The sequence below is a fragment of the Lontra canadensis genome, unplaced genomic scaffold, assembly GCF_010015895.1.
Source record: "Lontra canadensis isolate GAN:19392208 unplaced genomic scaffold, GSC_riverotter_1.0 scaffold1, whole genome shotgun sequence".
Taxonomy (NCBI): domain Eukaryota; kingdom Metazoa; phylum Chordata; class Mammalia; order Carnivora; family Mustelidae; genus Lontra; species Lontra canadensis.
The window spans coordinates 94,554,567-94,570,556 of record NW_022630995.1 but is presented as its reverse complement, the minus strand read 5'-3'; the positions used below and the strand labels follow the sequence as shown (position 1 = coordinate 94,570,556).

The 15,990-nt window shown below is 38.8% G+C and overlaps 1 protein-coding gene across 12 annotated transcripts in view; it reads left to right on the top strand.

Moving 5' to 3' along the window:
- Nucleotides 1-15,990, top strand: part of ANK2 (ankyrin 2) — a 662,258-nt gene that overhangs the window by 405,713 nt on the left and 240,555 nt on the right. For 2 of the 12 annotated variants that reach the window (XM_032859446.1, XM_032859448.1), the window contains exon 1: nucleotides 4,378-4,934. The exons of 6 other annotated variants lie outside the window; for them this stretch is intronic. In XM_032859446.1, coding sequence (XP_032715337.1) covers nucleotides 4,806-4,934 — 129 coding nt within the window. In that variant the 5' untranslated portion in view covers nucleotides 4,378-4,805. Of the gene's footprint in view, nucleotides 1-4,317; nucleotides 4,935-15,990 lie in introns of those variants that run through there. 4 more of the 12 variants (XM_032859196.1, XM_032859412.1, XM_032859438.1 and 1 more) reach the window with 4 other exon arrangements.

Sequence of the window (15,990 nt, the reverse complement as noted above, 5' to 3'; positions counted from 1 at the left end):
TTCTTTCTTTCTTTCTTTCTTTCTTTCTTTCTTTCTTTCTTTCTTTCAATATTTTATCTATTTGAGAGTGAGAGAGAAAGCAGGAGCAGTGTTGGTGCAGCAGAAGGAAAAGCAGACTCCTGGCTGAGCAGGGAGCCTGCCTCAGGGCTCGATCCGGGGACTTGAGCTGAAGGAAGCCGCCTAACCAACTGAGCCACCCAGGCGCCCTTAGATGGAAATTTTCTATGAAACATCAGAAATATTAGAGCTTGTTCCAGAGCTTGGAAGATGGAGGTCCTGAGACCGCTTCTGCATCCTCATCTTCAACCGTAGAATCCACTTATTTTGACTTGGAACTGGGGTGTCCTTGCTTCCATTCCTCAGGAAGAAGTAGAAGAACTATGCCATTTGGATATTCTAATTTTAATCAAATCCCCTTCTTACAGAAACTGTTATTGAGAGAGACTCAACTCCACTTTATCAATTTTGTGTTGTCCTATCAGCCTTTGTATTTGGCTTCAGGTAAAACAAAGTGGGAGTGAGGTATCAATGCTGTCATTGGTTCCGTTTGCTTTACTTTGCCCTGACCATTCAAGAGTCTCAACACACATGAATCCTTAAATTTAGATAAACACCGTTGAACTTGAGGAGAGTGAACTCTAGGCTCATAGCTCAAGTGAGCAGAACCTTTTTATTTTTTTCCCCTCCTGATTAGGTGATGCTTTAACTGTCTTTGGGGTGCATCTGCTTCTTTTCCCACTTACCACCCACACTCCATTTGTGGTAGAGTGACAATATATGCTGTTTAATTGCATAGCTGCTTCTCCTGGGTGAGCTGGGAGAGAGAAGGGGGATTAAGTTGCATATGGCTAGCTCAGTTGTTATTGAACGATGCCCTGACTGATGCCTGATGTCTGCGGAGGATTTTCTTTGGATCCTGATCAATGGAGTGCTGGACACTGAGGACAGCAAATGGCCATTTTCTCTCCTGTCTTTCAAATGAAGTGTGTCCTCTCTGAAGGGCAATCTATCTAGGCTGGCTCTCAAGTTTAAATGTAAATGACACTGTGTTCTTCACTTTGAAGGCAGACACAGGCTTGTCCCATTGATGGCCAAGAGGCTTTGTGGAAGGAAGCAGCTTTTCTTACAAGTTTAAAATTCAGCCAGTATTCTATCTCTGCGGGAAGCTTGACAGGAAGATTCCTTTAATGTGGTGCATGCGTTCTTTATATGGCTGGGAGCTCCTGGGACTGGAACCTGGTGCCCTGTCTGTGCAGAGGTCAGCTGGTGAGTGTGCCCTGCTCTCTTCCCTCAGAAAGACCGACACTGATTTCTTTTCCAATCAAATAGAAGTCAGAGGAAAGTTTGAGCAACACAAATATACAAGAAGGTGTGGTTTTAAAAAATCGTGTTCTCGACAGCTCACTATTGAGTGAGTTAGTTGTAGAGAGACAGCGTTATCACTGCATGGGGATGTCTAATGTGCCTGGTGCTCCAAATAGGATTCTGTGCTGCTGTCCATCTCATGTAGGGGCAGTGTGTTCTACGATGGGGGAGAAGATAAATGGAATGCTGCCCACTAAGAGAGGACTTGTGGCCAGTTTGTTTTATTTTTATTGTGAAAATATTCGTACTAGTCTGAGATTTCCTGCCTTGTGATTTGAGTAGTAGAGCCCGCGGTGGGGCTTTTTGAGCGGGCTCCTTCTCCTGAGGTGGGCTGATTTCAGAGTACTTAAATTTGTCCCTCCTGCCACTGCAAACTGTCCTGGGAAAGCTATCAAGTTATGTGCCTTCTAGAACTTAACTGTAAAAACACAGTGACTTTGCTTCTTTGCATTGCATCTGAAGTTATAATGAGAATGTGTAAGCGAAGTAGTATAGTTATTGTTTTCAAAGCTTTCGCAATCACTTGCTTTGTGAGATATTTGTGTCAGTCAAACAAACACCTAACAAAGTAACACCTGATTCATTACCTTTTCTTCAGGAGACAAAGTAACGAAGGAGCCATCAAACACTGTTGTAGAAAAAGGGAAGGAGGGGCGTCTGGCTGGATCAGCCCATAGAGCAAGCAACTCTTGATCTCAGGGTCATGAGCTTGAGCCCCAAGTTGGGTATAGAGTTTACTAAAAGAAAGAAAAAAAGGAAGAAAGAGGGGCCTTTGAGTGGCTCAGTCCTTAAGCGTCTGCCTTTGGCTCAGGTCATGATCTCAGGGTCCTGGGATTGAGCCCCACATTGGGCTCCCTGCTCAGCAGGAAACCGGCTTCTCCCTCTCCCACTCCCCCTGCTTGTATTGCCTCTCTGTGTGTCTCTCTGTCAAATAAATAAATAAAATCTTAAAAAAAAGGGCGGGGAGGGAATCTTGGGGAGTAAGACTGTTAACTCTGCCTACAAACTTCATGTTGTTATCAGATTAAAGTTTTAAAAATGTATAATTTCCCTGGCATTAGAAAACAACATAATTCAATTTCTACTCTTCAATTTTATAAGTAGGTCTGTTGAGCTCATTAAAGGCTAATGAAATAAATGTGGGTTTTTGGTTTTTGTGTGTTTTTTGTTGTTGTTTCTTTGTACTTTGTTTGTTTGTTTGTTTTGTTTTTACAACAGGTACTCCCCACTTTCTTCTCTAGTTGTACTTGTGATTTTCCATCTTTCTTTTGGGAAATCTACAGAGGGGAGAGTATATTCTGATATAGAATGAAGAGGTTCTAAAGGGACTGGGGAAGGGCATTGTCCCAAAAGAAGCCCAAAAGAGTCACCCTCACTAACAGGGAAACCACTTTACGTCTGTGGCTCAGCCACATTTTTGTTGGGACATATGTTTTTAAGTTAAAAGGACATCCATGAATCAAAAAAGATTAGCTTAGTTGTAAACATTTTAAAAAAGTATTTAGAAGAAGAAAAAATGCCAGATGGTGTTAAGAACACCCTGTGCTCCAGGCTCACTGCTTTCCCTGAACCACCTTCATTCTTAATGACTGCTTTGACACCATCACTGCTGATTATGTTCAAGCACCTCAGAGGAGAAAATGTTTCAATTATGTTATATCAAGTGGCAGGCAATGACTCACCTGGTTAAGAACATATAGGAATCCTCCCCAAATCCACATATTATCTGCCCAGGAAGCTTAAATGTCTATGTGTGTTTCCTTGCAAAAATGTACAACATTTTCCAGACTGGGGAGTTAATAGAAGCTGATTTTTTTTTTTTTTTAAGATTTTATTTATTTATTTAACAGAGAGTGAGAGAGAGAAAGCATAAGCAGGGGGCCCGGCAGTCAGAAGGAAAGGGAAAGGGAGAAGCAGGCTCCCCACTAAGCAAGGGGCCTGATGCGGGGCTCCATCCGAGGACCCTGGGATAATGACCTGAGCTGAAGGCAGATGCTTAACTGACTGAGCCACCAAAGTGCCCCTGATATCTATCTATATAAATATAGATAGATAGATAGATAGATAGATAGATAGGTTTTTTTGTGGGTTTTTTTTTTAAGGAGATGAATTCTCAGCTGTTTAAACCAAAGAGGGTTATGCTTCCTATACGTAAGAAACTAAATAGTTGTGCTGGCTGGAAGTTAACTGACCTGTGAACCATCACAATGCCCATGCAGGCTGGCCCATGCCACTGCAGTTATTTTCTCCTTTGACTGACTTCTGGATCAGATGAAGTGCTGGGTTCATTCTGAGTTACCAAGTTGTATCTTCCCTCATGGTGCCTCTCTTTTGGGTATATGATATTAATCCCAGTTTACTTCATCACATTACTTAATGTGAATTTGGTGTTTAACAAAAGCCTTTGGTAACTAAATAATGAGTACCCCTGTGCCTCTTAGAATGAGGGAAAGTGGTCTTAGGTGTGGCCCGCTTCCCCTCTCCCCTTCTCAACCTCTGCCTCTTTCGAGGGGCCCCCTGTCTCTCCTGGGATAACCTGGCTGAGCCCAGATTATGCTGTGTGCTCACTGACAGCTCCTTTCGATTCCAGGCTTAATGCAGCTCCCTAATGCAGCCTCACGTGGGTCTGTAAATGACACGGTGAGCACCGGGCTACTCCCAGCCCTTCCCAGACTGCTCACCCGTGTACTGCTCTAGCGGGGGCAAGTAACTCCAACCGTGCTCGTCCTCTCCCAAAACGGCGTTGGTTCTTTTCTTGAAATGAACCTTGGAGGAGGGAAGGGCCGAGATTTAAAAGGCAGGAATTCCTGTCATGTGCTACAGCGGAGCTGCCGTAGCAACAGCAGCAGCAGCAGCAGCAGCAGCGGCGGCGAGTCATTTAGTGAGACTGCACCATTTTCTTCTCACCCTGCATAGAGGTGTGGTTGGAAGCGGCAGTAAACTGCACCCCCACCCCCAGCAGTTCCTCAGAGGTGGCCTCTTCCTGGCTCCAGTCGGAAGACACAGACTGTCTGGAGGAGTCCCCAAAGACTGTTCCAACTGGTGATGTGTGTCTAAGGAAGGCTTTTTCAACTAGTAGGATGCTTGCCGGCACTTGCGGCCACCCAACTGCTCAAGAGCTCCGAGTCTAGTGCTCCGCCTTCCCCGGGGACCACTTCCGAGTGTGGGTGCACACCTATGCCTGCGTATGTGCAGGTGGGCGCTGCTGGGGGGCTTGGCCTGGGACCTTGGCACGTTCTGGTGAATTATGGGTGCTGCAGAGGCTGGAGCAAGATTATGACCTAGCTCGGGGGCGGAGTGGATTATTTCGTGAGTGCTCTGGTTGTCAACCATTGCCCTGGTGGGCAAAATCACATCTCCATCTAGCTCTAAAATCACCTGGCTTGCTGGGGAGTGGAAACCGAGCTGCGGTAACTGCTTCTGCTGATTTTCTCTGCAAAATGGCTCACGCTGCTGCTTCTATTAAAAAAGTTCGAGAGGCCGAACTGGATGAAAAAGAAAAAAACCTTGAGAGAGAGAGAAAAAAACAACGGAAAATCCCCAGGGAACGTATGGAACGGAAAAGAAAGGTATGAGGAGCATCCCTTTAACCCCTTCCCTCTGAGGCTCTGGGTAGAACCATCCAGCCTCAGAACTGGCAACTTCATCTTCCCTTCCCTCCATCATTCCCCTGCACCATTTCCAAGCTCAGTTTGCAGCCTATAGCTCATGTCCAAATTTGCTGCATTGGGAGGAGATGCCTGAGCAGGGCAAATTTCCTTCCCTTTAACCACGCAAAGACTTCACGTCGTTTTTCTCAGTTATGGGTACTCAATCTCAGAGCCAGGTGCTTTATTTCTCCAAGTAACTCTGAGCACTTGTCATAGTAGAAGGAAAGGGCTGATTTATGGTTGGAAGGTTAAAGTATTTTCCCCTTTTGGTTCCTCATCTCTACTACTACATCTTGAGCACTGTGCCTTCTCACGGACTGTATATTCGATGTAGATCTCTGATTAAAAATAAACCACAGGTTTTATTTACTCTTTTTTCTTTCCCCCTTCTGAAGGTTGACACTGTTCTGTGTGAAACTGCTCTAAGAATACTGGTGCAGTGAGCTGTGTCCCTGCATCTTTAAAATTTTAATTCGTTTATTTTCTGGTTTCCATCATTAATCTTATGATTCATAGCAATTAGGTGAAAAGACTAAGGTTAAATAATGGGAAGAAACGTTGTTTCTCTTTACATTAAACTCTGGACCTGTCACGTTCTGTCCTTTAAAATGTTCTTTTCTTTAAAATAGAAATAATCATACAACCTGGTGGAACCGAAATAGTCCTTTGGCCAGTGGTCTGGTTCAAAAGGGAAAGATCTCTGTCAATGTCTTAATTAACGAAGTAGGTCACTGAATAATTTCAGGATGTAATAAATGGCATATTACATTAGCAAAGCATAAAAATAGTGATTTGTACACAAGCTGTTGTTAAACATAACTCCGGGGTTGGGAATGCATTGCGGATCTAGATGCTTAATAATCCATATGCTCAATGCCTTTTTGCCCCCCCCTTCCTCAGTAATAGGTATGTTTACCTTTCCATTTTGGGGGATGTTATTTTTGACACATTTTTGGAAAGACACTTGAGGACCCACATTGAACTGAGCTCTTACTACATAGGGATTTATCCCATTTCAGTTTTATTATTTTATCACTAGTTAGCGTAAGTTACTATTATTAGGCAACATAATTAAATAAAATTAGCAGTATAGTTTCCCTTTTGGGGGAAAACTTTAATATTGCTTGTCTGACCTTTAGAAGGCCTTGCCTCAAATATGCAGTCATTCTTTATTATAATATCAAAAGTATTATTGACCCTTTCTGTGGGAGTTGGCTTCCTTCTTGACAACTACTGCAGTTCTGCTTCTAATCCTCCAAGTGAAACATTACTATATGAAGCAATTTCCTTTGATTGTATCTTTTTTCTTTTTCTTTTTCTCTCTTTCTTTTTTTTCAGTCTTGTGTTCTCCCAAACATAGTGTATTACTTCCCGGTAAGGAGTGTTTGTTCAGCCTTCAGTTGTGACCTAGTAACGTCACGTCACTAGAGTACCATGCATACACCTAGGAAGTTTCTCGGTTTCACTCTGGTTTGTTTCTGTATCTGGCTCATTTTTCCCCTTTTCTATACTTTATTAAAATTGAAAGACTACCTCATTGAAATGAAGTAGTGCCAAGAGTTATTGATAATCTCAGTTGCTTGGATGCTGCTTTGCTTTAGCTTGAATCCAACATGGTGGGCAAGATCGTTGGTTAATAATGCAGTCATAGGACAGGATTATCTGATCTTCACATCTAGATAATACTATTAAGCTAGAACCAAAGAAACTTGGAGGAATAATAGCATAGTTATCATTTGTTCCTGTTCTTGACCTCTCTCTCTTTTTTTTAAAACATACCTACCCAACCTCTTCCCTTTTCTACTGCAGATGCATGTGGTATTTTGTGAGTATTTACACAGCACAACAAATGCTTGCTTAAAGAGTGGCTGAGATATTTAGCTGTATCAGATTAATTTTTTAGCTCTCCACCCATAACCGCTTGAGCCAGTTCTAAATTCTGGTTTGAAAGAAGAAAAATTTACCTCACTGTTATGCTTTAAGGTTTGGAGAATTGTAGTTCATAAAGAAATGAGAAAGGGATAGTTGCCTATTAGTGGCACTCTGGAACAGCATCTCCAGAAAATGACCTAAAAATTATACTTTATTTGCCATTGCCATTTTACAACCGTAAAGAAATACATCAGTTGTAATGAGGATTAAAAGTATCAGTTACAGGGGCACCTGGGTGGCTCAGTGGGTTAAAGCCTCTGCCTTTGGCTCAGGTCATGATCCCAGGGTCATGGGATTGAGCCCCACATTGGGCTCTCTGCTCATCGGGGAGCCTGTTCCTCCCCCCCCTGCCTGCCTCTCTGCCTACTTGTGATCTCTGTCTGTCAAATAAATAAATAAAATCTTTAAAAAAAAAAGTATCAGTTACATATCTGTTTGTAAAAAGTATTTTGCTAACAAACTTGTTTACTTGCAAAATTCAGATGAGACCTGTCCCAATGCAGACAAGAGCCAGTTAGGGAACTTGAAAAAAATACATAAGCTGATTATGAAAAGATTTTTACTGACAGATGAATTATTAAGTATTAAATCAATTAGGCTGCTTCATATTTGTATGTCATTTTAGGATTCTTTTCTAAACTTGCTATTGATTAAAAGAATCTTTGCATTATGATTTTGTACTCCATAAAACATTTTAAATAAATTTTAATTACCGTAAACTTGAAACACATTGCATGCTTTGCTATAAACCCTCTACCACATTGTTGGTTGTGTGGTTTTTTAAAATGGCTACATTTGTATAATAGGAGATCTAGTTTCAACTTCATTATAGGCAGAATTTATCTTAGAATAAAAATGTTCAGTCTTCAAGCTATAGTCTGGATAGTTAATATTTAAATATATTGTGTACCAAATGTGTTTTGTCATACTATGATAGAGCTAGAATATAACTTACCTTTAAGCAAAGGGAACAAGATTAAGATTAGTTGAAGCAAACTAACCTTTTTTTTTTTTTTTTGCTCAAAAGAATACACTGACATTCTAGGTTTTTCTAGGAATAAGGATATTCCTATTCTAATTATTAGCTTATATTAAGTAATTTCTTTGTATGTCCACTGTCTTATTTTTACACTAGAATCTGAGAATTTTAGACTTGAGAATGATTCCCAAAGTCATGATTTCTCCCAAACTTATAAGACTGAGTTGTAGGGAGTGACTGTGAGTATAATATTCTTTCTACAGTCATAAATACAGGACTGAGGAGTTGTTTGGGGTGACAGTCCTTCCAGCTGTCCTCCCCTGCGCCCTCTCTCTCACAGCTGGAAAAAAAAATTCTCTCTACAATCACATACTTATTTTTTTTTTAATTTGGAAAAACATAATTTCAGAGAATCTGCAAAAAAACAAAACAATTCCATCCTCAAAAAAAACCACATATACTTAAATAATATTTCTCATTTAAACTTATGATAACAAGCAATTTTCAAACAATTGGTATGTTTTCCATGTCTCAGCATGGACAAACCATTTTCCAATTCATCATTGTGTCTGCAGCACTCACTGGAATTGTATGTCATAGAAGGCAATTTGAATGACTAGTTCTCAGCATTGTGATGCTTAAGAAGTTCTTCCTTTTTATTTTAGTTTATACTGTTCAAAAAGCCAGAGTTCATGTTCCCCATAAAGTTGTAAGAGAATAATATTTATTTATTTATTAAAGATTTTATTTATTTGACAGAGAGATCAAAAATAGGCAGAGAGACAGACAGAGAGAGAGAGAGAGAGAGGAGGAAGCAGGCTCCCTGCTGAGCAGAGAGCCTGATGTGGGGCCCGATCCCAGGGCTCTGGGACCATGACCTGAGCTGAAGGCAGAGGCTTTAAACCACTGAGCCACCCAGGTGCCCCGAGAATAATATTTATTGATAACCGATGTGGCCCTGTCTCTGACACTTTACACACATTGTACTGTTTAATCCTAAAACAGGTCTATACTTTAGGGATTATTCTTGCCATTTTACAAATAAGGAGACTGAGACTCAGGCTCATGGAATTTGCTTAATCATATGCAACTATTATGTGCCAGAGCTGGGATTTGAACTCAGGCTCCAAAGTACTTTGGAAAAAAGAAGTAATGATTTCTTGGTTTTGTATCTACACTGAATGTAGGGCATAAGTAAATCATTTAATCTGCCAATGCTTCAATTTCTTCATCTTCAAAATGTCTTCCTACAACTGAAAGAAATTTAATTACTGTGAGGATAAGTTCAATGATCTGTTTGAGATGAAACTATAAATTTAAGTTTATGATTCTATCATGATTGCATCAAGATATTTCATGAGATTTCTTGGAAAATCAACTATTAAAAGTCAGCATTTGCTCCTTAGCTACAGCAGTTGATGTCAATGATAGACAATGGTGTATTATCACTCTTTTGTTACAATTTTATCAGGACCTTGAAATGTATTTTCACATTTTTTTAAGCTGACACAGAAAGGTGATTTTGTAGGGAATTACATAGAAAGCAAACTTTTTTCCAAGTCCTTTTTATTGAATTTCATAGAAGATGTTCTGATCAGTTCTTTGCTTTTATTTTTTATGTAGATAATTTTTATCTTGAAGAGAACAAGGTTCACTGTTTTAGGATAATCTTTGGAAACCTGCTCCCCCACCTCCCACCCACCACTATATTCTCCTTGTCCACATGGTTATTAAGTTGATGACAATGAGAATACTTGTTCAGTATATACAATGCACTTATCACCAAGTTGTAGAGGTACATGAAGAGATGGAGATTTGTTAAAGTTACTAATTAGTGTACTTTATTCAAATAGAAGAATGTTATTTGCGAGTGTGGAGAGGAATGTGTTCTAGAATTTTTGAATTGCATTATGAGTAGTAAATGAACGTTGAAGACAATGGGTGACTGTGCCATTTCCCTGGTGGTTTGTGGTGAACCCTGTTGTGTAAGAGGAAGGTGTCTAGCCCAGTCATCTTTCCTGTCTTTGAGTCTTCTGCTAGGCACTCAGCAGCCTGATTCCAAATGGAAGGCCAACTCTGAGAGCAATGATACTTAGCCAAGAACCAAGTACACAAAGATTTCTGGGCACCAAACCAAATATAATATGATTAAAAATACAATGACAACATAGTAATGTGGTCCTATATAATGTATTACATGCTAGAACTATTCAAAAATGGCAAATCCCAATAACATTTTTTAACGGGCAGAGGAAGAGGGAGAGAGAGAATCTTAAGCAGGCTCCATGCCTAGCACAAAGCCCAATGCAGGGCTTCATCTCACAACCCTAAGATCATGACCTGAACTGAAATCAAGAGTCAGACACTTAACGACTGAGCCACCCATGTGCGTCCCCAATAACATTTTTTAGGACTTATGTCAAATTGTCTTTATTTCTTACAACCCCTTCATCAGTATATCAGTACTAACAGAAACCACACTAACATAAGGTAGATTGGTGAGTTCTTGAGCTTTATCTGGACATTTGCTATTCTTATGTCCTAATGTCTACTCATAAATAAAAACAAAGCTTCTGCTGACTTGATTTCCCATTGAGTTTAAATAAATATGTTCAGGTATATCTCTTTACATCTAGAGGCTTTATGGAATCATGATTTTTTAAAAAAGCACTTTCTTCTTCTTTAACACTGCTTCTTTTCCCATTCTTAGTTGCATTCACAAACCCTGTCTTGGCTAGAACAATTATCTTTACAGAAATGACCTGCACTCTTAACAGTATTCTTTGCCAGTACTGTAAGTCTGGGTTTTTATTAGTTTAATTATAAAGAACCTCTTTTAACCGTTGAGTGGTGACAACCAGCTTAGTGTGACAGCTTAGGGTGACTTTGTAGGATTGTGGCAAAAATAGACCCAATTATAAGGCTTGAGATAAGTGTTTAAGAAGACTGTTACAAGACACAATCTTAATGTAAAGAAGCTACTATAAGTGAGTTTAATTTATTTATGGAATCTAAAATCTTTAAACAGAACCCAATGTAATTTTTCCCCTTTCTTGTTACATTAATCTAAGTCCATATAATTTTTTTTTATCTTGAAAAAAGTCCAAATTAATTCATTGGTGATCTTTATTATCTAACTTTTAATTTTATAAGTTACCTTATTCATCAGTAATGATATTTCCAGCACATTTTGACATCGTATAGAATACTGAAAACTTTTTGTAGAGGTATTGCAGGAGTCAGTGAAAATACAGGGAAGTTAAGAATTCTGCTCACATATTTAATGATCTTTTTGTGTTTGTGTTTTCCATTATGTCACCTTTTCTCATTTGTATTTCTCAAAATAATTTCTTCCTCACAAAAAAAATACTTTTATTCTCAGTGACAGGGACACTGTGCATTAAATTAGGAATAGTACAAAGAAGGCAATTCCCAAAATCTGAAGTTCTACATAAATTGCTAGTGGAATCATCAACTATTTGAGTGTGACCCTTTTTCTCCAGAAATGACTCATGATTTTAAGTGTGTACAGTGTTATGGAAAATCTCATCAGAGTGCTCTAGCTTCATCCTAGTTATAATAAATCAGAATCTTGGGGGTAGACTAAGAGAGAAAGGAAACTGTAATCTATATATTTTTAAAGCTACCCCAGTGATTCCTATGAGAATTAGAATCCACTGGAATAAATATTTCTATCCCTCCCCTTCCCTGGCCCCCACTCTTAAACTCTGTCCCATTTTTGAATTTGGAACAATAACAAATTTACCAGTATAACTGCCATTGAGAAAAATTTTCCCTTTGTTAATAGGAGGCATCCTGGCAACCTTTTTAAAGTCTAATGAGACTAATTGGTCTGTATAATAACCAATTAATTCTGAACATAGAGAGGAAGAACCCAGTGTTTAAGAGACAAGCTGTAAAGCTTCTTGATGTGTATGACTATCTCTTCTCAAAATGGAGTAAATAAACTTCAGGAATGAGGCTTGTGTGTTGGAGTTCTGTTAACTAAGCTCAAAGAAAATCAGAGTTAGGTCAGCTAGGTTTTTGAAGGAAGGCCACTAAAATGTGATTTAAAAATTATGTCTTAAACAGATTTTGCTATTTTGAATAAACTCAAGCAAATGTCCTAGGGATTTAACTGGTAACTTAAAAGCCTTGGAGTCCTCAAATCTTTAGAGATGTCAACACTTCTGGAACTCCTCATGTGCGTCAACAGCTACTTTTTGTTTCTTGTACCTGACTTTGATAGATTTCCTGTATCATATCAAAAATCATATACATTGGTATGAATGTGGGGAAAGAAGAAGGAATGAGCAACTCATAGAGGAATTATCTCCTCTAATTCTTCAGATATTTCTCTTTATATTTCTAATTCATCAACTTCTTACAGTGCCAGGTTTTTTGCTTATTTGTTTCTTATGTTTTTGTTTTTTTGTGTGAATATTTTACCAACTGCTTTCTCACTCTCTTTCCAGTTCACCATAGCTGCCACCAGGGCACCAGAGAGGGATTCCCCACCAGTTTGTGCAGAATTCTGGAATGGACTTTTTAGCAAGTATTGTTGGAGTTACTGCTTCCATTTCCCCTTTATCTTTCCCATTAGGGCCTCACTGCAATTCAACCTAGCCTTTCCTAGAGGAGTTCCCTTATTGTATGTCATAACTATGCTGCTTATGTCATGGGGAACACCTCAGTAGAAGTATTGGTCTCAGGTTGGGATACCAGGGTCGAGAGAGGGAGCCCCACATAGGCTTCTGCGCTCATCGGGGAGTCTGCTTCTCTTCCTCACCCTCTCCCCCAGCCCCTCCTCCTGCCTATGTGCATGGGCCTGCACATGTGCTCTCTCTCAAATAAATAAATAAATCTAAAACAAAAACAAAAACAAGGCAGAAGTGTAGACTGACAATGACCTCTCTTTTTATGTGTCTGTATGGGAGTAATGATGATTTTCCCAAATGCCTATATATATATCAGGGGAGTTATTTAAGGTCTAGGTTAAATTTTTTAAAAAATTATATTAACATTACAAACATGAACTCTGAGAATCTGCATTAGTTTTATTATGAATACAAAGATCACACATTACTTTTGTGTTTGAAACCAAGTGCAGCTGTCAATGCTTTCAAGACATTAAGCAAAATTAAAGATAGATTTAAGGTGTAAGGGTATAAAGAATAAGCAACATACCAGAAAGGTGTTTACTAACGTAATAAATGATATTTATGCAGAATTACCAGATACTTCTAAAGCTCATAAAGACAAATTTAGGAGACCTGTGTTTAATTCTATCTACTAACTGTGATGTTAGGTAAACAATTTATCTGACCTTAGTTTTCCTGCTATAAAATGATGAGGACCTGAGATGTGTTAAACTCTTTCTCTTCTTGTATGACTACACCATTTTTAATTGTGTCTTTGTTGCTTTTCATTTTTACAAATGATTGAGGTATTCAGCGGGAATCTCCAAGATTTTCTTTATTTAATAGGGATTTTTGTTGTTGTTGTTTTTGAGCTCAATCTATGTCCAAGACACAGTGCCATCATCCAAGGGATTCTCAAACCACCTGGGGTAATAGGTACCTTCACAGGTAACAAGAATAAAATGTTAGTTGGGCCATTAAGTTGGATTGGAGATTGTCTATTTTTTGTATGTATTATGTAAGTTTTCTTTAGTAGGACTTGTGTTCATAAGTTCTTATCTGGCAGAAGAAATAATAGAAGGAAATAGTTCCTGTTGTGGTATTTGAAATTTTCTGAAATTTGTTAAGGCAGGATATGTATGAAATGAAGTAATCTTATGAAAGTGTGTGGTCATTTTTCTGTTGTATTTCAGATGCTGATTTGAGTCACTTGGTGGAAACAAAGTTTACTGTGGTTCCCTTATTTTCTGTGAATCCTCTGTATACTGATAAATACCATGACTTACAAATCCACAGAGCAATATTATCATGGTGTCTTTAATCATTTGACAAAGATATCATGGCAGTCGTGATGGCTGCCATTGTGCTGCAGGGTACTGTGTTGAACCAGAGCCCATTGTAAACACGTGAACCTCAGCAGTTCACACACCATTCAGCTGTACAGCTCAGTGAAAATAAGACACTGCCTGAGTTCTTCCAGGAGCAGAAGTACAAACTTCCTCCTTATTTATGGTTCCTGCTTCAAACTGGGCCAGAATGCTTAATTAAACCATGTCACATTCTGAAACAACTGAAACCCATAAAGTGTAAGTGGAACAGCTTACCTGGAAACAGTAACTCCTTTGAGAGTAGAGGTCACTTGGGAACTGAGAAGCTTTTGTTCAGGGTGGTCACCTACAAAGCACGGAGCTTCGGTGTGGGCTCTGAGGGACAGGACTCCAAGACTGGGTGTGGGTGGGGGGGGGGGGAAGACATCTGTGTAAGCACAAGTTGTCCTTACTGGGGAGAAGGCAGATGACAAAGGACCAAGTGGCAGATGCTGACTCTGGCTATAAACACTTTATCAAATTGTATAAGGGCCTTTTATATAACATAAAACACTCATACTCAGTTATTTAACACAAAAAGCAGTATTTCTGAACTTCTGGCTTTTCTGCTAGAGAATAGCACTGGAGAGATAGAAGAATTTGTAATAAGCTAATATGAGAAATATTTTGCCATGAAGGAAGCTTGATAACTGAGATGCATTCCTCTTTCATCACTGAAATTGGCCTTCTCATGTGATCTTTCTGGGTTATGTATTCCATAGTGAGTCGTATAAGAGCTTTTGAAATGATTTAGTCACTCCAATGATCTATAAAATTCTATAAAATTTGATTAGTCAAGAAACTCAGATAATTATGCTTTCTAGTTTTGATTACATTTTCTACTTAGAGTCAACCAGAAGCTCTTTCAAATGGTACTTGTTTGGTTCTCTTCCTTCTTGTGCTGGATAAAAAAAACTAATATGCTTCACTTTCCACCAATCATCTCCTCTATTTTCAATGCAAGTTTGATGTATGTAACACCTGTAATATAATGCAGGATACTGCAGTCCCTTGGATCAAAGAATTATTACATGAATAACTAGTGTGAGCTAAATTTTACGTTGAGTCGTCAAGATTATGGATGTTAAAGAATATTTTTTTCTCAAGCAATTTCTCTTCTACGTAGGTATTTAAGGTTAATGTCAATGGGGACAATGTAGAGGACAGTACTAGATCAGGTGTTACAGCTTCTTATTTTTATAGAGGTTGCGAACTTCAAGCTGGGCCTTGGGAAGATAGTTAAGGTTGGCTTACCTGGAGAGAACATCTGAGTACACACATAGGAGTTGATGAACAACCTGGCATGACATGACCAGAGTCACAAGGGCTGGGTAGGAGTTGGTAGGTAGTTAGAAATAATGCTGACTTCATGGGAAGGAAGAGGTAATTAAACTCAATAAGGCAAAAAAGAAAAAAAAAAAGAAAAGAAAGAAACTATGGAAGTTCATATGATAATGTAAGATTATGGGGAGGAAGTGGACGTTACCCAGGAGGCTGTGAAGTAATCCAGGAGAGAGGAACAGGGCAGGATTAGAAGAGTTGCACAGGAAAATTGGTGAGGAGGGAGACAGGATGGATATTAGCACTCAACTAGGAATAGTGGGGAAAAATAAGATAAATAAACATGATTTAAAATTACACGATTCAATGATATTTAAAAGATGGTGGTGTCATTGACAGAAACAAAAAAAAGTTCAAATATAACTCAGGAGGAAAATAAAAATGCATTACTTTACATGTGGTGAATTTGAAAAGGTAGCAAGATGATGTCATACTTAAATACAAAAAAATTATATATAAGGTCAAAAAATAAAAATGTTATCTTTTTGGTTTGGTATAATGAAAGAAGTATGGAATGTCAAGTCAGAATATACTGTTCAGCTCTACCACATTCTGGTGATCTGATCCTCAAATTGGTTTTCTTTTTGGTCCATCTGGGTTAATAATAATTAACTCTAATAATTAACAAATGTATATCACAAAGTAGTTGTAAGGACCAAAAGGAAACCATGTTTCTGACATCACTATGCTTAATGCTGTTTTTCATTATTATATTA